General features: G+C 42.0%; 1 protein-coding gene across 3 annotated transcripts in view; it reads left to right on the top strand.

Moving 5' to 3' along the window:
• Positions 1-24,829, top strand: part of lrp4 (low density lipoprotein receptor-related protein 4) — a 359,208-nt gene that overhangs the window by 234,744 nt on the left and 99,635 nt on the right. For 2 of the 3 annotated variants that reach the window (XM_048607192.1, XM_048607193.1), the window contains exons 4-6: positions 4,741-4,854; positions 5,072-5,188; positions 17,996-18,124. In XM_048607192.1, coding sequence (XP_048463149.1) covers positions 4,741-4,854; positions 5,072-5,188; positions 17,996-18,124 — 360 coding nt within the window. Of the gene's footprint in view, positions 1-4,740; positions 4,855-4,936; positions 4,968-5,071; positions 5,189-17,995; positions 18,125-24,829 lie in introns of those variants that run through there. The other variant, XM_048607194.1, reaches the window with a different exon arrangement.

The raw sequence follows: 24,829 nt of genomic DNA on the forward strand, positions 1-24,829 counted from the left end.
ATAATGATTAGGGTCTGCCTGACAAGTGACAAATAAGATTCATGCAATGTCTGTGCCAGACAATGGCAATCACCAACAAGAAAGAGTCTAGCAGTCTTTCCTTGATATCTAGTGGCATTACAAATCAATAAATCCATTACTATCAACACGCTGCAGATTACCATTGATCAGAAAATTAACTCAGTTAGCCACAATTACTATGACTACAAGAGGAGGACAGAATCCACAAATTCTGCAGTGAGCAGCTGACCTTCTGACTCCCTAAATCATGTCCATGGTCTACAAGGAACAAGTCAGGAGTGTAATGGAATACTCCCCACTTGCCTGGATGGGTGCAGCTCCAACAACATTCCAGAAGCTTGATACCATTCAAAAGCAGTCTACTTGATTGAAACCCCATCCATTACCTACACCATTCACTCCCTCCACCTCCGATGCACAGTGGCAGCAATGTATACCTTCCTCAGGAAGAAGCAGCAACCCATCAAGGTTTATTTGTCAGTACTGTCCAACCCACCACCGTTTTTTTAAAATCAGGGATTGTAGGCTTTGCTGGCTGGGCAGAACTTATTATCCACCGCTAATTATCCTTGAGAAGATGGTTGTGAGTTGTCTTCTGGTACCACTCTGGTCAGGAGGTTCACCCACAATGCTGTTTGGGAGGGATTTTGTCCTGGTGACACTGAAGGAAGATCAATATCTGTTCCGAAGAAGAGTCATAATGTTAACTCTGTTTTACTCTCCGCATGTGCTGCCAGACCTGTCGAGTTTCTCCAGCACTTTCTGTTTTTATTTCAAAGTCTGGATGGTGAGTGCCCATATCCCGTAAACCAATTTTAAAAAGATGAATGGACCACTTGTTACGTTGCTCATTTGTGTCAGGGAATTTAGATTTTTACAATAATTGGGTTAATTAGGCAATAAAAGGGCCCATTATTAGGGCCACTGATTTAGAAGATGATAAAGTTGATGGTGAAGAGTGCAAATTCCATTCTTATTTAAATCTGTCCTGTGATTTTGCTGGTGCTTTGGGTATTGAATTTCTCAATCCTGTCCATCATTCAATGAAAATTGTAAATTAATGAGTTCTAGCTTTTTACACACACAATACTGTTACCATTCTCTGATTTTCTAACCAGTGGCATATTTAAAGCTTCAAGGGAATGTACAAGATGTAAAAACTAAAAGAACTGCGGATGCTGTAAATCAGGAACAAAAACAAAGTTGCTGGAAAAGCTCAGCAGGTCTGGCAGCATCCGTGAAGGAGAAAACGGAGTTAACGTTTCGGGTCCGGTGACCCTTCCTCAGAACTGTTGGTAGCTGGGAAATCATCAGTTTATATGCAGAAAATAGGGAGGTGGGTGGGGTAGGGAGTAAACGATAGGATAGAACCCAAAGAGAGAGAAAGACAGTTGGACAGACAAAGGAGTTGCTAACGATCAGGCTGGGAGGGTAAATAGTTTTTAATGGGGACTGTTAGTGACTAACAACAGGGGGTGTGTAATGGCAGGCTATGTGGTAACAAGGCCTGGTGTGTGGGGTGGGGGGCTGGGACATGGGAGAGTTTAGGCCCTAAAATTATTGAACTCAATATTGAGTCCAAAGGGCTGTAGGGTCCCCAAGCGGAAAATGAGGTGTTGTTCCTCCAGCTTGCGTTGGGCTTCACTGGAACACTGCAGCAAGCCTGAGACAGAGATGTTGGCCAGGGAGCAGGGTGGTGCGTTGAAGTGGCAGGCAACAGGTAGTTCATGGTCTTTTTTGCGAGCAGAACGTAGATGTTCTGCGAAGCAGTTGCCAAGTCTACGCTTCATTTCCCCAGTGTAGAGGAGACCACATTGTGAGCAGCGAATGCAGTAGACTAGATTCGTGGAAGTGCAGGTGAAGTGTTGCTTCACCTGGAAGGTATGTTTGGGCCCTTGGATACTGGAGAGGGAGGAGGTAAATGGGCAGGTATTGCACCTTCGCTGGTTACAGGGGAAGGTGCCGTAGGGCTGTGGGGAGGTGTTGGGGGTCCTGTAAAGGTCCTGTAAAGACTCTATCCCATTCTCTCTGTCTCTGTCGCATATGTGCAGATGAGGCCAACTTCGACAAGGGAGCCTCCGAAATGTCCACCTTCTTCCTCAACCGAAGATTCCCCAGCTCCATTGTCAACAGGACCCTCAGACAGGTCCGACCCATCTCCCGCACTTCTGCCCTCACCCTTTCTCTTCCCTCCCACAACAGTGATAGGGGTCCCCTTGTCCTCACCTACTATCCCACCAGCATCCACATCCAGAAGATCATCAGACGCCATTTCTGCCACCTCCAGCAAGATGCCGCCACCAGACACACATTCCCCTCCCCTCCCCTCCCTGGTCCGCCTTCCACAGGGACCGTTCCCTCTGGGACACCCTGGTCCACACTTCCTTCACCCCCAACTTGGGGACCCTACAGCCCTTTGGACTCAATATTGAGTTCAATAATTTTAGGGCCTAAACTCTCCCATGTCCCAGCCCCCCACCCCACACACCAGGCCTTGTTACCACATAGCCTGCCATTACACACCCACTGTTGTTAGTCACTAACAGTCCCCATTAACAACTATTCACCCTCCCAGCCTGATCGTTAGCAACATCTTTGTCTGTCCAACTCTCTTTCTCTCTCTTTGGGCTCTGTCCTTTCGTTTACTCCCTACCCCACCCACCTTTCTATTTTCTGCATATAAACTGACGTTTCCCAGCTACCATCAGTTCTGAGGAAGGGTCACCGGACCCGAAATGTTAACTCCGTTTTCTCCTTCACAGATGCTGCCAGACCTGCTGAGCTTTTCCAGCAACTTTGTTTTTGTTCCTGATGTACAATTTAAGTCAGTTGGAGGCAGATAACTGAAATTTAGCAGGACTGGGAGTGGAAATGGGTCTAGCTATGCTGGGGTCAGGGGCAGTCTCACCCTGTTGTAGCACGTGGAGATTACACAGGTCACATGTAACATTGGGAGTATCCCTGGGGCTTGATACAAATGGGGCAGCAGCTCTGAGCTATCATCGTGAAGCGAGAATCTGCCGTTTGATAGAACTGTGAGAGATGGGACTGGGGTATGGCACAACTGGCCGATAGGAATGTAGGGAATAGAAGTGAATCATTAACCCCATTGATTGACTATCTACCCGTATACCATTCCCCACCCCCACCCACCATCCCTCGATGTTGTTAGTATCCAGAAATCGTATCAATCTCTGATTTGAACGTGCATAATGATTGAGCTTCTTTTGGGGTGGAGAATTCCAATGATGCACTAGCCTGAGTCAAGAAGTTTCTCCTCATCCCAGTCTTAAATGGTCTGCCCTTTGTTCTGATACTATGTCCCCTGGTTCTAGATTTATCAACCAGGGAAAACATCCTCCTCACATCTACCTTGCCATGCTCTGTAAAAGTTTCAAGGAGATCATCTGTCATTCTTTGAAACTCTCGGAATATAGGCTTAGTTTCTTCAGAGTTCCCTCCTAAGGCAATCCTGACATCTTGAGAATTAGTCAGGTGAATGCCTGCTGTCCTCCCTCTATGAAAAGGACATCCTTCCTTCGATGAGGACACTAAAACTGTAGCCAGTACTCCAGGTGCTGTCTTACTAAGGGTCATACAAGTGCAACATTGCAGACAGAGTTTGGGTCACACTGCATTTGTGTGTCAGTAGTGAAGGGCAAGAGCAAGTCAGGGGCCTGACCTTTCTTGATACTTGAGATTGTGCCGATCTAAGGGATATCTGTAAACATCGATTGTGATGTGTTGTGTTGATGTCTGAGTGTGTCGGTCCATTTTGCCTCCACCTTGGCTTCTCATAGCTAAAAGAAAACATTGACATCAAAGAAAATACTGATGCCAACTGGAGCTCTCAAAGTTCAACTCAATTACTTTTTATTTGAGATACAAATTTATTGAGGGAAAAGTACTTTCTCACCCGTCTCTGTCTGGCAGCTCTTAACAGTTAGAAATGTTCCATTCTTGCTGCTTTATACAACATGGAAAATCATACTACAAATAAATAAGAAGCTGCATTTTCTTCTCTCTCACACATCCCCATGAGCAGAGCTATACAAAAGAAATACTGAATTTAAATTTGACCTGGAGAAAGCTTTCAAAAATTTTCTTCCAGCTGTTCTCCAAATGAGTTTTTGAAAATGTTTGAGCAGAAACTGCAAAAGAAAAATATTCCTTTAGTACAACCTGATTGTCAGGCAACTTGATACACTGAGAATTCAAGTACATTGCCCATGCTCAGACTGTGCAATCCAAATACAACACGAGAGACATATCTGAACAGAACTACAAGGCCTAAAAACTTCTTCAGAGAGGCCGAGAGTTTAATTAACAGTCACCAAAGACAACTTGTGGCTCTATTAAACAGGTCAGTGTGAAATAGGCCATTACTTCAACTTTTACAAAGCAGCTCAGACATTTGAATTGGAATCTGGTTGCCAGTGTCAGAATAGTCTGTTTATAAAAGAAATTTTAAAATTTGGATACAAGAATTTGCAACACGGTGAGGTCAGAAGAGTGATAATGATGTAACAGGATGCCTAATTTTATGTACACAGATGAAAAATTTGTAACGTAATGATTCTCAGCAGAGCAGAATGCTACCTAGCAAAGACTGAAATATGAAATAGTGTGAAAGAATTGCAATAACCTCCAAGGAAAATGGTTAATTCTGCAGCAGTTGCGGTCCTAGTAATTCAGCTCTGCTTTTGTTTTGTATTCCAGCACCTCGTGAGTGTGAGGAAGATGAATTTCACTGCCAGAATGGTTACTGTATACGCAGTCTGTGGCATTGTGATGGGGACAATGACTGTGGAGACAACAGTGATGAACAGTGTGGTGAGTTCAACTCTATTTCTGGTCAACCACTTCTTGAACAGAGCATAATGTCAAGCTTCTGCTGCAGAAAGCCTAAGTTTAAATCATGACCACGTCTTTGCCTAATGGAATTGGTAAGAGCAATCAATTGTTTGATTCTTTGTGTATTGACCAATTGTTCTTCAGCATTGCTGATGCATTTTTATTTTTTTGCTGCCTTTTTGCTTTCCTGTTACAGACATGAGAAAATGTTCCGACAAAGAATTTCGTTGCAATGATGGTAGTTGCATTGCAGAACACTGGTATTGTGATGGAGACACAGATTGTAAAGATGGTTCAGATGAAGAAGGCTGTCGTAAGTATTACTTTGGGAATAAAGAGCAGTTGGCGTTAACTATAGGACATATTTTTAAATCTATAGGTGCATGAGGTACTTGCTTTTAGCTATATGTATATTTTTTTAATTTGCTTGTGGGATGTGAACATTGATGGCTGGGTCAACATTTATTGTCTGCCCCAAGTTGGCCTTGAGAAGGTGGTGGTGAGCTGCCTGTTTGAACCGCTGCAGTCCATGGGCTGTAGGTTGACCCACAATGTCATTAGAGAGGGAATTCCAATGTTTTGACCCAGCAACACTGAAGGAACAGTGACATATCTCCAAGTCAGGATGGTGAGTGGCTTGGAGGGGATCTTGGTGTTCCCATGTATCTGTTTCCCTTATCCTTCTAGTTGGAAGTGATCATGGATTTGGAAGGTGCTGTCTAAGGGGCTTTGGTGAATTTCTGCCATGCATCTTGTAGATGGCAAACACTGTTGCTACTCAGCGTCCATGGTGGAGGCAGTAGATGCTTGTAGATGTGGCTCTAATCAAGGCAGCTATTTTGTCCTGGATGGTATCAAGCTTTTTGAGTGTTGTTGGAGCTACACGCATTCAAGCTGATTATGCAAGTTGGATCTATGAGCCACCTCCAAACACAACAAACTGGAACAGAAGCAAGTCATCTCTGATCCCAAGAGACTCCCGAGAAAGAAGAATTCACTTTGATGCTGCCCAACTGCAAGTTATTGCCTTCAGCTAACTGACAAAAAGTCATGCCACAAAAGTATGTATTAAAATACTTTTCGATGGTCCAGTGTTTCAACCGAAGATCTAAATGGCTGGTGAATCTTTGTACTTTCCTTTGTGTTATTTTGTTTGGCATTGTGCATAACATTCCTAAGTATTTTTAGTGAGAAGTTCCTGGACATGAAACTTGATGGTGGCGCAATTTGCTCCCAGTAGAAAATAAAGTTACGTTCTGTATATGCCTTTTTTTGGAATTGAAATCACAAGAAACCAGATCACAACATCTTTGGATGTATGTAGTAAAATAGTCAAGTTTTTTTATGATAAAGACTTTCTGTACCAAGCAGAAAAATTGAAGTTGTGAAGGAGAGAGTCATTACACTCTGCAATTTCTCAAACAAGACCATGCTACAGGCAATTCTTTTTCAAAACTCTACCTTGCACCCAGTGCCAATTTGGTAGGGTGTTTAAAAATTGGACAGAGTAAAATTTTTTACACTATGCTCAATTTTAAAAAAATGTACTTCATTTCCGTTCAGTTATCAGGTTAGTTAATGTTCCGTTTTCTCTTCAAGGTAGCAAGTAGAAATGCATTAAGTAAATTTATTCATTTTACTAGTTCATCGCTCTTTTAAAGTCAACCTTTATACCAGGATTAATGCGATTGCTTTTTTGGTAAAATTACATTTGGACGAAAATCAAAAATGTTGAAGTACTTGTGTACTCGGAGCTAAAATGAACTTTATTTCAGGCTGCTGGAAGCTGTCTATAAGTCATTAGGCTAATTAGGACATCAAAGGAGTGGGAATCTAAGCCCAGTGTGGTCTCCAGCTCAGAGCAAAATCAGCATTTCTTTGATCTAAAAGATAAAGGCACCATTGTACAGATAGTGAGCAGTCGTATTGTGAGTGAGAATGGTTCTCTCTCATTGGACTGATTTGATAGTAGTCTGTCTACAACATGCAGGGAAAATAATCTTAATTTATCTTGACTAAATTTGCAACTATGAAGCCAGCTCTGGAAAAAGCTCAATCGCAGGTCGTCGCCACCATTAAACTAATTTTGTTCAATTTGGATGAAATTCAATACTTTCAACACAAGTTACAGCTCCTGGTAGTTAACAGATGATAGATGTTATGGGTATGTAGATTTTATGTTATCTGCCCTGTCTGTGTCCAATGAACCAAACCACAAGGATCTCAATGAACCTCTTTTACAATTTGCTTAACACACCTGATGGCATGACAATTTAGGACACAATACTCAATTTTAATGGAAGTGATTACAACACATTATGATAGTGACTAGAATTCAAAACTATTTCAGTGGATGTAAAGTATTGTAGGACAACCTGAGGACATGAAAGGCACTATCTAAATCCAATCTCATGTAAGTTTCGATTGGGAGTTTGTTTTGAGTCCTAATACAGTAAGCAATCTATTAAAGAATAAAAACAGATTTATGAAATTTGTAATTTACCCATAACTATAGGGAATGTTGAATACCAGGGATGCAAGTACAAGTGCAGGTGTATCCCATGGACCAAATATTCTTCTGATCATTAATGAGAATGAAATGTGGTATAGATTCTCATTGCATTAAGTTTGGAATATTCTCCCTGTCGCTTTACCCCTCCGTTGTAAAACTCTCCTTAAATGTTACCTCAGGAGGCTAAGGAAATTTGGTATGTCCATAAAGACATTACAAATTTTTATAGATCCTATCTGGATGCATCACAGTGTGGTATGGCAACTTCTCTTCCCAAGACCACAAGTAACTAGAGAGTTATGAACTCAGCCCAGTCCATTATGCAAACCAGCCTTCCATGCTTGGACTCCATCTATGCTTCCCGCTGCCTCGGGAAAGCAACCAATATAACCAAAGGCCCTTCCCACCTCAGTTATACTTTCTTCCACCCTCTTCCGTCAAGCAGAAGATATAAAAGTTTGAATACACTTACAAACAGATTCAGCACTAGCTTCTTCCTTGCTGTGTTATCAGACTTCTGAATGGTCCTCTTAAATGTCAGTGTTGATCTCTCTCTAGAGCTGTAACATTATACCCTGCATTCTGTTATCCTGATGCACTTCCATAGTGCAAGCTGATTGTAAAGCATGTAAGACAACATTTTTCACTGTATCTCAGTACACATGACAGTAATAAACAAAGTAATATCAAATCAAATCCTCGACTAACCAGTGAGGTGCCTGCCCTGATGCAATATGGTTGCCTTCCTACCAACACAAGTCTGGCCGATCATGAGTGGAATTGCACTGGTACCTCTGGCCTTGCTGCTATTCGACCAGATTCTTCTGAAGGCAACTTTGAAAATGTGGATCCTACTGGAGAGACCCTTCAGCAGCTGGATGGAGACTTTACAGAAGTACTGTATCAGCACCTTGATCATCCTCAAGATCAAAATCGCCACCTTTTGGGAACTCTCCATCAATGTGATAGGTAGAAGTTCTTCTTATATTAGAACCAGTTGACTCCTAGGAACAGTAGACATAATATGTCATTGAGACACCTCTGTTTCTATGTGAGACTGCAGGAATCCCTATGGAATTTTGGGGCGCAGAATCCAACCATGTTGTGTTAAGCACAGCCAGCAGGTGGAGCAGTGGCAGGAGAAATGGTAAGTTTCCCAGGATACAGAACTTCCTGTTGGGATAGCACACGTGTAGGCCATGCTTTCTGTTGCTTCTGTCAAGAAAATAAGGTTATACAATACGGTTACTCAACCACAATGTGATCAGGGAACCTCAAGAATATTTTCCTTTGTGGGGGAAATCCAAAATAAGGGAACAGCAATTAACAATGAAAGGATTCTCTTTTCAGACAGAGATGAGGGGATTATTTTTTTGTTTGGCGGGTTGTCAGTCTGTGGAATCCTCTTCCCCAGAAAGTAGTGAAGGCTGTGTTATTGAATTTATTTATGGCTGAGTTTGATAGATTTTTGATAGACAAAGGAGTTGATATGTGCAGTCAGTCAGAAGTGTGGGGTTGATACCACAGCAGATCTGCCATGATCCTGTTGATTGGCAGACCAGGTTAGAAGAGCCGGCTGACCCAACCTAGCTCTTGAATCCTATGTTTCTGTGAACCCTCCATGTGCCTCAGCTTGAAGAGAGATCATATCCTTTCAATCAATAATATCAACGTGGATACAGAACTAAGTGACAGGATGAAGCAAGTAATGATTAATGATTATCATTTCAGCTGGAGCATTGTTTATGGTAGAATTCCCCAGGGATCAATGTTGGGATCATTGCTTTCGTTACTGTACATGAATGGCTTAGACTTTGATATACAGGGGCACAATTTCAACATTGGCCAATGATACAATACTTGGAAGCATTGTGAATTGTAAGAATGACAGCATAGAAAGTATGAAGAACATAGAGAGGCGACATAAAATTAAGGGTGTGGTGGGGCAGAAGGTGTTTATATGCAAAAGTTATTAAAGGTAGAAGAACAGGTTGAGAGAGTGGTTAGTAAAACCTACAGTATTCCAGGAATTATTAACAGGGACTTGTCTGTAAGAACAAGAAGCTTATGTTGGACTTGTGTAAGACATTGGTTAGTCATCACCTGGAGTGTTGTGTCCAGCTCTGGGAATGGCACTTTTTAGGATTTTGTAGAGTGCAGAAGATATTTACAAGAATGATCCCTAGGCGAGAAATTGCAGATAGATTGGAGACATTAGGACTTCGTCCCTTGGAGAAGGGAACAAAGGCTGAGAGGAGATCTGATTGAAGTATTCAGAATCAAGAAAGGACTGGGCAGAGTAAACAAGGAGAAAGCATTCTCACTGAAAGCATTGTGAACAAGAGTGCAGAGATTTGAGGAAATTGCCTGAGAGTGTGGTGGAGACAGTTTCAATTGAGGCATTCAGAAAGGAATTTGACAGATATCTGAAAGGAAAAATGTGCAGGATTGCAAGAAGAAGGCTGGTGCGATGCTAATTTGGAGACCTGGCACAGACATGATGGGCTGAATGATCTCCTTCTGTGTTTTAACTGTCATGTGTTTCCATGAATAGGATTTAAGGCAAATTGAAGATATTACATAGCAGAATCTACACCAGTTCCTTACTGGATCTGATACAATTTGTGATAAGGATCCAGCCAAACCTCATGCTGGCTCACAGAGAATCGTACCTGGTGACAGAACAGATGTGTAATTAAAAGTCTGTTGCCAAAGTGTTCTTGGATTTCATGGATTTTTATGAATGGGCTGAACACTGCATGAAATTGGGAGTGAAGATGATACTAATGATGATACCTTGCAGATCTGCCATGATCCTATTGATTGGCAGACCATTATTTGGATAATTTGGTTTTTGATCCCTCAAAACAACACCTAGACATATACATGCTCAGATCATTGAAGGTGGTAGGACATGGTAGAGAGAGAAGTTAAGTAAAGCATACAATACTCTTAGCTTTATTAATAGGGGCATAGAGTACAGGAACAAGAAGGTGAAGTTTGTCCTTGTATAAGACTCTTGTTAGACCTTAGCAGGAGTATTATGTACAGTTTTGGGATCCATATGAAAGGAAGGTTGTGAATGTATTGGAGAGGGTGCGGAAGCGGTTTGCAAGAATGGTTCCGGGGTGAGGAACTGTAGTTACGAGGATAAAATGAAGAAATTGAGACTGTTCTCCTTGAAGAGAAGGCTAAGAGGAGATTTGATAGAGGTCCTGACCCAACGACCGTAATCAGTGAGAATAGGTGACAATATCTCCTCCATGGTAATGTTTAACACCAGCACCCTGCAAGGCTGCGTACTCAGGCCTGCACTGTACTCCGGATACACTTGTAACTGAGGGGGCAAATTTTGTCCTGACTCCATCTACAAGTTCGCTGACGACACCACCGTTTAGGTCAGATCTTAAACAATGACAAGACAGAATACTGGAAAAAGAGAGTGGTTGGTGGCATGGTGTAAAGACAACAACCTTTCCCTCACTGTCAGCAAAATGAAAGAGCTGGTCATTGACTTCAGGAAGGGGAGTGGAGGGCACGCCCCTGTCTGCATCGATGGGGCTGAGGTGGAGATGGTCGAGAGCGTCAAGTTTCTGGGAGTAATGATCACCAACAATCTGTCCTGGGCCACCCACATCAATGCAATGGTCAAGAAAGCACAACAAGGTGTCTGTTTCCTCAGGATGCTAAGGAAATTTGGCATGTCCATAAAGAATCTTAACAATGTTTATCGATGGACCATGGAAAGCATTCTATCCAGATGCATCATGGCTTGGTACGGCAACTGCTCTGCCCAGGACCATGGGAAACTACAGAAAGTTGTGAACAGAGCCCAATCCATCATGCAAGCCAACCTTCCATCCATTGACTCCATCTATATTTCTTGCTGCCTCAGGAAGGCAGCCAACATATTCGAAGACCCCTCCCACCCCAATTATAGTCTCTTCCAACCTCTTCTGTTGGGCAGAAGATACAAAAGTCTAAATACACGTACCAACAGGTCCCTGCTGTTACTAGGTTTCTGAATGGACCTCTCAAATTTTAAATTTAATGTTGATCTCACTCTTTGTGCACCTTCTCTGTGGCTGTAACAGTAACATTGTATTCCTTGCTCTGTTCTATTACCCTTAGGCACTTTGTATGGTATGATCTGCCTGTAAGGTAAATGCGACGTACTCTTAGCAAACTATGGGGCTGCTCTCTCATTAGAAACAGAGTGAAGATTGGTGGTGGCTTAACCTTACGTCAGGAAAGGGGAAAGGTTGAGAAGGACAGTCCTTTGTGGTAATGTCAGCTGGTGTAGAACTTGAACCCATGTTTTTGGTGTCACTCTGCATCACAGACCAACTATCCAGCTAATGAGCTAAGCCAATCCCCACTAGATCTAAACTCATCCCACTTTCCAACACTAGGCCCATACCCTTACATGTCAAGACATTACTGACTGAGTCACACCTCCACGAAGAAATGTTTTGAGGTCAGTTTCGAATACAATATCCTTTCTGAATATCCTTTATGAATTCCAACCAGGAACCACCTGGGATTCCACTGGGAGAGGTACAATATATCAGCAGCTTGTGTAAAGATGTATTGCAAAAAGTGAAAAACAAACACTGGTAGCATTTTTGCATCATTGCTCATGTTTTAATGATTAACGAGAATTAATGATCCCATCAGCTATTTATGAACATTACGAATTACAAGGGCAGTGGCAGGTCAATGAGCAGCTCCTTGCATACACTTTAATGTCAGAAGATCAAGCAGCAATAATTAGCTGTCTCTCGCTTTGCTGTGGAAATAGAGCTATTCATTAGTGAAACACTCCATTTTATCTCAATTTATTTTAATTCTATAAATAGTCCACAGCAAATTTAAAAGGATATAAGATCAACTCCATATATTAAGAATATGGTTGTCTCTCTTTCACTAACCTCTGTCATTTTTCTCTTTAACTTGTTTATTTATTCCTTTTAGTTTTCCGATCCTTTATTACTCCTAGTCATTCGCTTCACTAGCTGTAGATGGGAGTGCTACTAACATTGTTCATGAGAGAAAATGTAAGAGACAGCCAGGGAATGGTGGAGGGAGAGGGGGCAGGGACGAGTGGATTTTCTGACTGCTTTCAGGTCACATCCCTTTACTGTAACTTCAAGCTCTGTAGTTTCACTGAAGAATTTGCTCTTTGAAGGCTAGCAGAGTCCTTATCTTTCTCCATTGTATTCTGTTGTTCTTTGTCATTTCACAGACAGAGAAAACATCAGAGTTGGCAAAGCTAGGTTTCACAGGATTCCAGAATAGTTACAGCACAGAAGGCCAGTTTTTTTTTAATACACTATTCATCCATGGAATGTGGATGTTGCTGGCTAGGCCAGCATTCATTGCTCGTCCCCAAATGCCCAGAGGGCAGTTAAGAATCAACCACATTGCTGTGGGTCTGGAGTCACATGTATTCCAAACCTGATAAGAATGGCAGTTTCTTTCACTAAAGGGCATTTGTGAACCAGATCGGTTTTCCTGATAATTGATTCACGATCATCGTTTAAACTCCTAATTCCAGATTTTCATTGAATTCAAATTCCACCATCTGCTGTGGCGGCATTCAAACCTGGGTCTCCAGAACATTAGAGATAGTAGGAACTGCAGATGCTGGAGAATCCGAGACAACAAGGTGCAGGGCTGGATGAACACAGCAGGCCAAGCAGCATCATAGGAGCAGAGAGGCTGACGTTTCGGGCCTAGACCCTTCATCAGAAAAGCAGAACACTTACGCTCGGTTCGCAACAAACAACTGCACCTCCCAGTCGCGAACCATTTCAACTCCCCCTCCCATTCCTCAGACGACATGTCCATCCTGGGCCTCCTGCAGTGCCACAACGATGCCACCCGAAGGTTGCAGGAACAGCAACTCATATTCCGCTTGGGAACCCTGCAGCCCAATGGTATCAATGTGGATTTCACAAGTTTCAAAATCTCCCCTCCCCCCACCGCATCCCAAAACCAGTCCAACTCGTCCCTGCCTCCCTAACCTGTTCTTCCTCCCACCTATCCCCTCCTCCCACCTCAAGCCGCACCTCCATCTCCTACCGACCAACCTCATCCCACCCCCTTGACCTGTCCGTCCTCCCTGGACTGACCTATCCCCTTCCTAACTCCCTACCTACACTCACCTTTACTGGCTCCATCCCCGCCTCTTCGACCTGTTTGTTTCCTCTCCACCTATCCTCTCCTCTATCCCTCTTCTATCCGCCTCCCACTCTCTCCCTATTTATTTCAAAACCCCCTTCCCCTCCCCCTTTTCTGATGAAGGGTCTAGGCCCGAAACGTCAGCCTCTCTGCTCCTATGATGCTGCTTGGCCTGCTGTGTTCATCCAGCCCTGCACCTTGTTGTCTCCAGAACATTACCTGGTTCTCTGAATTAACAGTATAGCAATAATACCACTAGGCCATTGCCTCCCATAGTTAGCCCAGCCTGTCTGCTTTGACTTCTGAATGAGCACCTCCCATTCTCCTGCCTTCTTCATATAAAGTCTACAATTTCTCCCTTTTCAGATCATCATCCAGTTTTGAATGTCTTTGAGCCTGTTTCCAGCCCACTCTAGGGCATTACATTTCAGATCTTAACAACACTGCTACACTGAATAAGTTACTCCTCAAGTCTTCATGTCAAAAAGCAATGATGGAAATTATCACCTTCAGTCAAGAGAGTGTGAGTGCGTGATCTTACACTTGAAACAAACCAAACATAGGAGAGTTAAGAGACAACAAGGTGCAGGGCTGGATGAACACAGCAGGCCAAGCAGCATCATAGGAGCAGAGAGGCTGACGTTTCGGGCCTAGACCCTTCATCAGAAAAGGGGAGTTAACATGACTGAACAGTGCTTTTCTATGGTGTTATGGTCAGTGAAATTGCAGCTGGCTTATTTTGCTTGATCTGATGTGCAGGCGGCGTTTTTTTGGGTTTTTTTTGATCACTAGATAGGTAGGATAGAGCAAGGAAGCACAACATATTTTAAGAGGAGCTCACTGCTGGAACTGGCTCAGCTTCTGGGCACAGCTTTCACCAATAACTAAGCAAACATCAATGAAGTAGTTGACACCAGACAAACGATAAGTTCAAAGCCCTCATATGAAGGGGGAAAGCACAGAATATTCTCGTTTCTGGTGTGCAGGTGGTTTGCTGAGGGCTTGGAGTTTGTGCAGGTCAATAACAGTTTTCATTAGAGCTCCGTTTTATGCATTCCTTTTGATACAATGCAGCTGTCAGTTGAGACAGTGTTGTAAAATTGTTCACAGGGGAGCAGGTTTATTTTCCGAACTTCAAAGAATTCTTGTCACACCAATTCTCACCTTTGGACATCTGTCAAACCTGCTTCCGCGCTGTTTCCCTAAGGATGATCAGCAAGGGCTGTTTTCTATGACAGTAGCCGCAGTGCTGAGTTCAGGCCTCAGCTGGAGTGATTTGTTCTGAAATGAATTGATCCTTTTTTTTGCTTGGAAATGTGTGGATTTGATGCAGTGGAAAAGCCTCTTATCTCCCTTTGCGGGCCAACAAGATGAAAGTTTGAGAGTTTGTCAGGCTACTCGCATTGCATTGGTACGTTTTTATCTGTTGAGGTTTTATTAATGTTTGATTTAATACAGGCCTTGGGCAGGGGTGGGTAATTTGTGAATCACTCAACGTACACCACCAAACATTTGGCACCCCTCTGCAGCTGTCAATAAATCATGTAATTGTAGGCTCGGGTAGAAACCAACACCCCAGAATTCAAGAAAACCTGTGATCAACAAGAACAACACATTTTTTTAAGACTTTGATCATTGTTAACTGCAGGGAAATTAAATTTGTAACAACTGATTTTGTGTGGGAAAGAATTTAATACTGCTTACAAGCTGTCGTTGACCAGTTTTAACCTGGAGAACAATGAAACCAAGATTCAAAAAGACTAAAACTGAGTTATTTATAATTGTTTTTCAGTGCTTCTCCAATCTAACTCTAATATTCATAAATTCTAATGCCTACTGCCTGTCCCAAACTCTGGTGGTGACTTCAGTGACCAGGGTGTAATGTAAATATAGTAAGCCATTTTCAATGATCGATTCTGCATTGATTTTTAGAATCATTGAATCATAGAATTTTACAGTACAGAAGAGGCCATTTGGCCCATTGTGTCTGTACCTGTGATTTTAATCAGATTATTTCCATAATTTTATGCCTGAATATTAATTAAAGCACTCACTACTGTTACTATGTACAAACCAATAGATTAATCATGAAAGTATTAACATTTTTGGGATGGTTTGTCTGGAAATAATTCCTTCCAGATAACGTCATTTGTAGAATGAATCCATTTAAAAATAAACTGTCAGAAACTGTTTTAGCATGAAAGGAAGAAATGTAACAATTCATGTGTTTCTTTAATATATGTACGGTGTGTTAGGTTTTATTGGTAGAGGGATTGACTTTCAGAGCCATGAGGTCATGTTGCAGCTGTACAAAACTCTGGTGCGGCCGCACTTGGAGTATTGCGTACAGTTCTGGTCGCCGCATTATAGGAAGGATGTGGAAGCGTTGGAAAGGGTGCAGAGGAGTTTTACCAGGATGTTGCCTGGTATGGAGGGAAGGTCTTATGAGGAAAGGCTGAGGGACTTGAGGCTGTTTTCGTTAGAGAGAAGAAGGTTAAGAGGTGACTTAATAGAGACATACAAGATGATCAGAGGATTAGATACGGTGGACAGTGGGAGCCTTTTTCCTCGGACGGTGATGGCTAGCACGAGGGGACATAGCTTTAAATTGAGGGGTGATAGATATAGGCAGATGTCAGAGGTAGGTTCTTTACTCAGAGAGTAGTAAGGACGTGGAATGCCCTGCCTGCAACAGTAGTAGACTCGCCAACTTTAAGGGCATTTAAATGGTCATTGGATAAACATATGGATGATAATGGAATAGTGTAGGTTATTTGGGCTTCAGATTGGTTTCACAGGTCGGCGCAACATCGAGGGCTGAAGGGCCTGTACTGCGCTGTAATGTTCTATGCTCTATGTATATATAGTGCAGGAGGTGGAATATCCTCAAATATATATTCTCAGAAAACAAAGACATCAGCATTATTGAAAATATGAATACCCACAGCAATGGAATAATGGATGTCCTGTGATATACATTAAGGTATAGAGGGAGGTTTTCTGTTCTTCATTTCCAGCTCTGACTAATGATAAATATAAAAAAGGGAGAAAGAAAGATTTGAATATCCCACCATTAAGCTTGTCCATTTTGCTTAAGATAAACTTTGGTAAAATGAAGCAACATTTCATTAGCTTGAGAAAATGAATAATCTGTTGACATGAAGGATTTTCATCATTGGGCACACATTAAGAGTTGTTTTATACTGCGCTCAGTATTAAAAGGTTTGATTACATTTTGTGCTCTGTTATACAACCATTAACTGAATTTACAGTGCATTTCATCAGTCTTGCATTCACAGTTTGACAGGAAGTTGAGTGTATTCTGCTTGACAGAAACCTAAGTCAATGAGTCCAAAAACTTGCTGCAAACCTGTTTGGTCTGAGGCAGCTGTTTCTGTTTTGAGTCCAAGTGTTGAGGAGATTTGTATTAAATAATTTTAGCCACAGCGCTTAAGACAACTGAATCTACTACCTCGTGGACTGATGGGTGTTAATGTGGGAAAGTAATGATTATGGCATGTTTAATGAAAAGACGATTTTCAGATCATGCAGCAGCATTTTAATATCGGAAGAAAATGATCAACATTTGCTCTACGTGTGCCAATTAACTGAAGGATTTTACACCATGTCCTGTCACCAGGAAGAACTGGTCAATAAGTGGTATGGTGAAAATGGTTTAATCTCTTTTTCTTTTGAGTTTAGAAGAATGAACAGGGGTTTGGCTGCCAGGAAGATGTTTTGCTTGATTCAGGAATAAAACCAATCTCCCGTTTAAGATGGAGATGACAATTTTTATTTTCCGAGTGGCAATGGTCTGTGGGATTCTCATGTCTAAAGAAGAGTGGAGGCTGGTTCGCAGAATATTTTACAGACAGAGGAGGGATAGATTCTTCACTGACAAGGGGGTCAGAGGGTCTGGGTGTAGATAGGAAAATGGAGTTGAAGCCATGATCTTATCAACCAGCAGAGCAGACTCAACAAGCCAAATGACCGACTTCTGCTCCTTGATTATTTCTTTATGTTATCATTGACCAGTTTTGGTCTGGGGAGTATGCTAATTGCATTTTAAGTTGTGAAGCTCTCTTAACTTTAATTTTAAAAATTGAGTCACATGTAGTACCAGTTAACCCCTCGAGAGCCAGTGCAGGAGGAACAGTGACTACAATGGCTTATGTATTTCATTTTGGCACAAAATTAGCTTTGCTTCCAACTAGTGAGCCATCTAGAAACCAGGCTGAGTTCAGTACACTTCTGACAATGGATAGCGAAGCCAAATATATTGGATTTTCAGACTGTAATAAAGTTCTAGAATGATCTGAATAAAGGTGCCAGGTAATTAGACACTGAGAGTGCTGTAATTTACCAGATAACATTGTGTGTTTAATTAAGACAGCCTTTAATCTTTTTGTTTCAATTTTCTTTTAGCTGCTGATGTTCCTGTTACTAATTGCAGTGTCGAGGAGTTTCAATGTGCTTATGGCCGTTGTATTCTTGATATATACCATTGTGATGGTGATGACGATTGTGGAGACTGGTCTGATGAGTCAGACTGTGGTTAGTGACTTTTCTATTATTGTTTATACGTTAAGATTATTGGGACATTAAAGTCAGTCAGTAACAACACTGCATTTACTCCTGGCCTCATGTGACTTGCAACTTGAGGATATGTGATATTCCTTAGATACACTGTCATGGAGACTTATGTGTGATAGTATTTTATATGGGGTGGAGTGGGATTTCTGCTTTGATCCCACCTGGTAAGCATTTTGCTGTACAGTTTCCGCGAGGAAGTTATGAGGTATTCATGGACTTGTGGCAATCAATTTGACACACTCAGATATCACCTCTGCAATGTAAACAGCCTACCTCTATTACCCACTAGGCTGGAAGTTTAAATTTCCACTTGCTTACATGCTTTGACATCTCATTGTCCATTTGGTTCTGTTTTGTAACATTTCACTCTCGCATTTTGTCCATAAGTGACACGTCAATCAAATTTTACAAGTTGCTTTCTCACATTCCCAAGGTTACAGATTGGAGAGATGTGCTGCCAGCTACCATTTCAGATGAAATGTATCATGATTTTTGGATGTTCCTGGACATTGGCTTCTAGTTTATCATATTTTCTGGTTTCCAAATGAAACTGCACTGTCCCCAACTGAGCATCATTGCACAACACAAACTATTTTGATTTATGGAATCATTACTTGAATTTTCCGCAGCACTTCAGAGCACTATTACAACAAGTAGTTCTTTTTATTTGAAACTGAAATTCCAGTCGGAACCATTGAGTGTGACCGCAAAGGGCAAGGGAGATGTTTGGAATGTGTGGATTGATGGCAGCTATCAGACTCTGCTCATCCTTATCGAGAGGCCAGGTCTGCCTGGTTCACTGTGTTTCTTGGTGAAGCGTTGCAATCAGTCATGGTTGGAGAGAGCCCCCACTTCACTGCTGGTTTGTGACTACTGGTGGGTTGCAGAATGACCATAAGGCCACAAGATAGAAGAGTAGAATTAGGCCATTTGACCCATCAAGCCTGCTCCTGCTTCAATAATGGATGATGTGTTTCTCAACCCTATTCTCCTGCCTTTTCCCTGTAGCCCTTGTACCTCTTAATAACCAGGAACCTATCAATATCTGTCTTAAAGACACTCAATGACTTGGCCTCCACAGACCTCTGTAGCAATGAATTCCACAGATTCACCACCCTCTGGCTGAAGAGTCTTCCTCATTTCAGTTCTAAAGTCCCTTAATCTTAGGCTGTGTCCTAGTCTGTCCTATTGTGAAAATAACTTCCCCACATCCACTCTATCCAGGTTTCTCAGTATTCAGTTTCAATGAGATCCCCCTCATCCTTCTAAACTCTATTGACACCCAGTGTCCTCAGCTGCTCCTCATATGACAAGCCCTTCATTCCCAGGATTATTGTTGTAAACCACCTCTGGAGCCCCTTCAAGGCCAACATATCCTTCTTTAGATACAGGGCCCAAAACTGCTCACAATTTTCCAAATACGGTCTGACCAGAGGGTTATACAGCTTCATCAGTATGTCTCAGGTCTTGTATTTTAGCGATCTCGAAATGAATGCTAATATTGCATTTGCCTTCCTAAGTGCCAACTGAACCTGCACGTGGATCTTTATTTCAGTCATCTCACCCTCCTGACCAAAGTGAATGTGACTTCAAGGGATGAAAAAAGAAGGAAACTAGAGCATTAGAAAGAAAGAAAACGGGAATGTCCGTGTGGGCAGTGAGTTTGGAAGTGAAATTACACTGTAATCAGGGACAATACAGTGTGGAGCTGGAGGATCACAGCAGGTGCAGCTGTTCCTGATGAAGGGTGTAAACCTGAAATGTCAACTTTCCTGCTCCTCTGTTGCTGCCTGACCTGCTGTGTTCCTCCAGCTCCACACTATGTTGACTCTGACTCCAACATCTGCGTTTCTTGGTACCTCTCACTGTAATCAGGGATTAGCTTGAATTACAGGGATAATTCTGCAGTACCAGGCTTCCTCATTGAGGGTGCTCCTTGGAGAATCAGGGTTAGTGTGTTTGATTCTATCTCTGTCCTGCACTCCCTTTCTGTGACAGAGTAAGCTCTTTAACCACGTTTCCAGGGATTATCAAGCCTTGAATATATTCCTTTAAAGCAGAGTAACTGTGGTTGTGTACTCCCTGTATTATGCTGCTGGTGATGGAGTGCTGAATGAGAACGTACTCCGATGATGGAATTAGTTGGAATTAGAGGACAAAAGCCGGTGAAAGCTGTAAGACCGATTTAATATGTAACAAGATTGGATAAGTGTCTTGGATCACAGAGTGTATCCAAGCGGTTCTTTTTGGATTCGGTTAAATGTAGTTAAGAGAAGTTTCGTCAACAGCAATTTTCGTAAGTATGAACGTTTATTGAGTAGTAATAAAAGGCGAGAAAGAAAGGAACATTTATTCAGTAAATTAAAAGAATGATAAAGAGAAGACAAAAGACAATGAGCCTCATGCCCTTCTGCCCGTCGGGGACCCCTCGATCGATAGCTGGCCTGAAGGCTGAGGTTGTTCCCAGCACTGTTCGCGATCCTGGTCTGAGGTGAAGCCCAGTGACTTGGAATGAAACTCTGTCTCTCTTATACAGTGTAACAAACAGCCAGGCAACTACAGAAAAACACATTGATTGTGCTGGCTTCGGCACATACAGTAACATTCACACCACTTATACAAGGTCATGCAGCTGTCGAATATCATCATTAATTTTCCCAGCCTGTTTTCCCATTCTATTCAACCTATACAATGAGTTACCCTGTACATAGTCACAAAGCTGTGCAGCGTGGAAACAGACCCTTCAATCCAACTGGTCCATGTCGACCAGAAATTCTAAATCAATCTATGTCCTATTTGGCCCATATTCCTCTGAACCCTTCCTGTTCATTTACCCATTCAGATGCCTTTTAAATGTTATTGTACCAACCTCCACCACTTCCTCTGGAAGCTCAATCCATACATGCACCACCCTCTGTGTGAAAACGTTGTCCCTTAGGTCCCTTTTAAATCTTTCTCGACTCACCTAAAACCTCTGGTCTCTAGTTTTGGACTCCCCCACCCAGGTGAAAAGACATTATCTATGTAACCTATCCATGCCCCTCATGATTTTATAAACCTCTATAAGGTCTCCCGTCAACCTCCGATGCTCCAGGGAAAATAGCATCCTGGGTTTGAGTTTGAAGGATCCTATTTGAATATTAATTTAAGTATTTAGGGGAGGAAGATCACAGGTTGAAATGGGAGCATACGGTTTTTGGGGACCTGGTCAATACCCATGAAAATACCAGCCCTCCGTTAAATGATAGTGTTTTTCAATTGATGAATCATTCAGGGCTGTAGGAAGTGAAGGCTTATTCCATCTGGCTTGATTTATATCTTACCAAAGGCAGTCAATTGCTTTTTCCTCTAATGTAGGTTGGAATGGAAGGAAACATCCGGTAGCTGTTTAAAATTGAAGGGTGGAACTGAGTAGTTTTGTTAGTGGTTTCAGTTAGAGACTGATTAGTAATATAATCCTCCAGTGGTGTCTTTTAAGCTCTGTCTATTACGGTAGCAAGAAGAATCCAAGTAACTTGAAACTCTTGCCTGGATGTTTTGAGACAATTACACAGTATTAAGACTGGCCTTTTACTGGTGTCCTGCTTAAGGTTCTACCAACTGAGGTGATAGCTTTATACTCCTGGTGTGAAATGCCTTGCTAAAGCAGTTTTCAGGATATGTTCTCATCCAATGCATTCACAACCTCAGAGCTTTGGCAAGCCATCATCTTCTGTTGTGATTCTGTCCCTTCCTGTAGTGCTTATTTGACTGTAGTTAGGGCTCAGCATTTCACAGTCTTTAGACTCCATGTTATCTACAGATCGAAATGTCAGAAGTTGCAGATTTTATTTTCCTTGTTGCTTTTTTTTTTGGACAAACCCCTGCGGCTGCGACGTTGCTGCATTTTGCATGTTGCTTTACGCTTGCTTCTTGGCCATGTCTTGCTCACTACTGCATCAGCCATGGAGTACAGGCCTTTCAGTTTACACCTTGTTGATGATCGTCGGCAGGATCACCTCAACTCTGCAAACGTAATCCAAAGGGACCAACCATGTTATGTATTACAGTCCTTGTTCAGTCCAGCCATCTGTCTGGTCCAATGCACCGTATCTCTCCAGGTGAAGCCCAGTACTATTTATAAAAGGAAAGCTGTACCTTCCCGTCAGATGAGCAAAGCATGTACTTTGATCCTGGTAAAATTTCTCTTTGTGTAACATGTTGTACATTCATACCACAGGCAATGATATTTGGCAGCAACAGCTGAATATTTCTAAGTAAAACCATAACATATGCTCACAAAGTGGAAAGCCCATGTTTTTTTTAAGATTTATGGTTTAACAAAGTAAGCAACACTGCCTGCGTTTCAAGAGATAGAGGAATATTGGGTTTATGCTATGACCGGTGTCACAGACATAGCATTTTGGTTTATTTTGTATCTCCGTGATATTTGTTCTGGAGATTTGATTCCCTCAATTGCCATCCAGCCTTTCACCTCGTTCATCTCTATTCCTCCTTATAAACAGAAACATATTTCACATCCAGTGACTGCATTTGTGTTTTCCTCTCCAGCTGGAGACTGTTTTGAAGATTGGTGATGGAAAACATCTTTATTTCTCCAATGCGATTTGCATTTCCATCGCCTAAAGGCTTAATTGTTCATGACTCTAATTAAAAAGGGGTAATAAACTCATGAAAGAGGAATGTGACAGGGACAAAACCAGGCAGAGTGACAGAGTCGCATTCTACTGTGTAAAAGATACCAGCCTCAAATGTTTCAGCAAGCACTCCAGACTGTCCTTAATTAGGTAATTGACCATCCTGCCCTCAGTTATGTTTGAAATAGTCAAATACCAGAATTCAGATGGGGACAATTTATATTTCTCTGTGTCCCAAAAGAGTTCAAATTATGATCTGACGCCTAAAGCCTCCAGATATTTTGCTCAGGTCTTTCAAAAAGGCAGTCAAGATTTTCAGGAATACCTCAGCCACGGCTTTATGTTGGATCTTTGGACAAAAGCATCTCTTTTTTTTAATGTAATGGTGAACCAAACCATCCAGCAATGGATTTGGAGACTAATGAAGTGGTATAGCTACTTGAAGTACACAATTTGAATTTTGTAAAAAGCTGCAGATGCTGGAGATCTGAAACAAAAGCAGAACGTTCTGGAGGAATTGAGATGATAACTTTGTTTCTCTCACCACAGTGAGAGTTTCTCCAGCACTTTCTGTTTTTGTAAACGGTTTGAGTGCCACAATGAAAAAAGGATCAACACCTTTTAAATGTGATAAAATGTACATCAAGCCTTCAGTCTGGAGAGTGCAAACAGTGATTTTGGATGAATTTAAGAATCTCGATATATGTACAGACATGAAGATAGGTTTCGAGCAGGCACAGAGAGGGAAATAAAAGGAAGCTGAGAAATTCATGAGAAAAATTCCACAGAGTGTACAAGCAAGAATGGCACCCATGAGGAAACTGGAGAAAGAGCAGGAGGAAATTGGAACGGTGAAAGAATTTTTTAATGAATCAAGAACTTTGAATGTGGTCTGTGCTAGTGTGAGAATTGAGTTTGGTGAGGATACTGGTGGGCAAAATCATACTGTAACCAGGCAGAGGTGGATAACTGGATTTGAGCAGGTGGAATTTGTACAGCGTGGAATTTGAAAGCCTGACACAGTTGCTGAGGTTCAGTTCTTGTGGAAACAGAAATGTGAGTAAGGATCTCAGTAACAGCAGATGCAATAGTTAAGGGTGAAGGTATTTTTTGTTGAGATAGATGCTCGTGATGAATAGGGAATTAGAGGCTTTGGTCAGGACTGAACAGGGCACATATTGCAAATCCTTGTGCTGTCTTTGGCCACTGCAGTCAAGAGAAAGGATGCGGTGACTTTGAAAGTAACTGAGTAAGCTGGATTTGTTTTCTCAGTCATCATTTGGAGGTGATTCTGCCAAAACACAAATTTCAGATGGGCATTCTGAAAGGAAGGATTAGCAGTCTGTCGCACAGTGTGAATGTGCTGACACAGGTCCTGGCATGGGACTTGAAACCTCAGGCCTGGGGGCAAAGACAGTACTTACTGAGCAGCAAAACCTTCTGTAGAGGAGGACCTTCCACGGGTGAGAGGAGAAGCCATTTCGGGAGATATTTTGATGTTGCCAGTGGGCGTGCAAATGATGAGCCAGGACCAGAGCTGTAGAGGATACATCTTGTGTCTAACATTCTGCGAGGTAAAAGAGATTGGAATTCTACAGCTGAAAAGTGTCAATACTTTGAGGAAAAGGATAGAGTGAAGAGAAATGGCAACATTATGGAGCTTCAGATGAAGAATGAAGCTGGTGTGATTATTTATTTTCATTGTACAGAAATCTTAACTATGACAGATTTGTTTCTTCATGAACGTTTAGACCCCAGACTTTGAACAGAAGCTGTTTAGTGGGAGAACAGGTTCATAAATCTCAAAGATGAATCATGAGAATTGATTTGAGGTAGAAAGAAGTTTTAAGCCCAACCTCTGTTTACAACCTTCTGAAAGTAGATCTGGCCAAGTTAAAAGGTACTGTGATAACAAGGTGTAGAGCTGGATGAACACAGCAGGCCAAGCAGCATCAGAGGAGCAGGAAGGCTGACGTTTCGGACCTAGACCCTTCTTCAGAAAAGACCCTTCTTTTTCTGAAGAAGGGTC

This window comes from Rhincodon typus, chromosome 17 (assembly GCF_021869965.1).
Source record: "Rhincodon typus isolate 14 chromosome 17, sRhiTyp1.1, whole genome shotgun sequence".
Lineage (NCBI taxonomy): Eukaryota > Metazoa > Chordata > Chondrichthyes > Orectolobiformes > Rhincodontidae > Rhincodon > Rhincodon typus.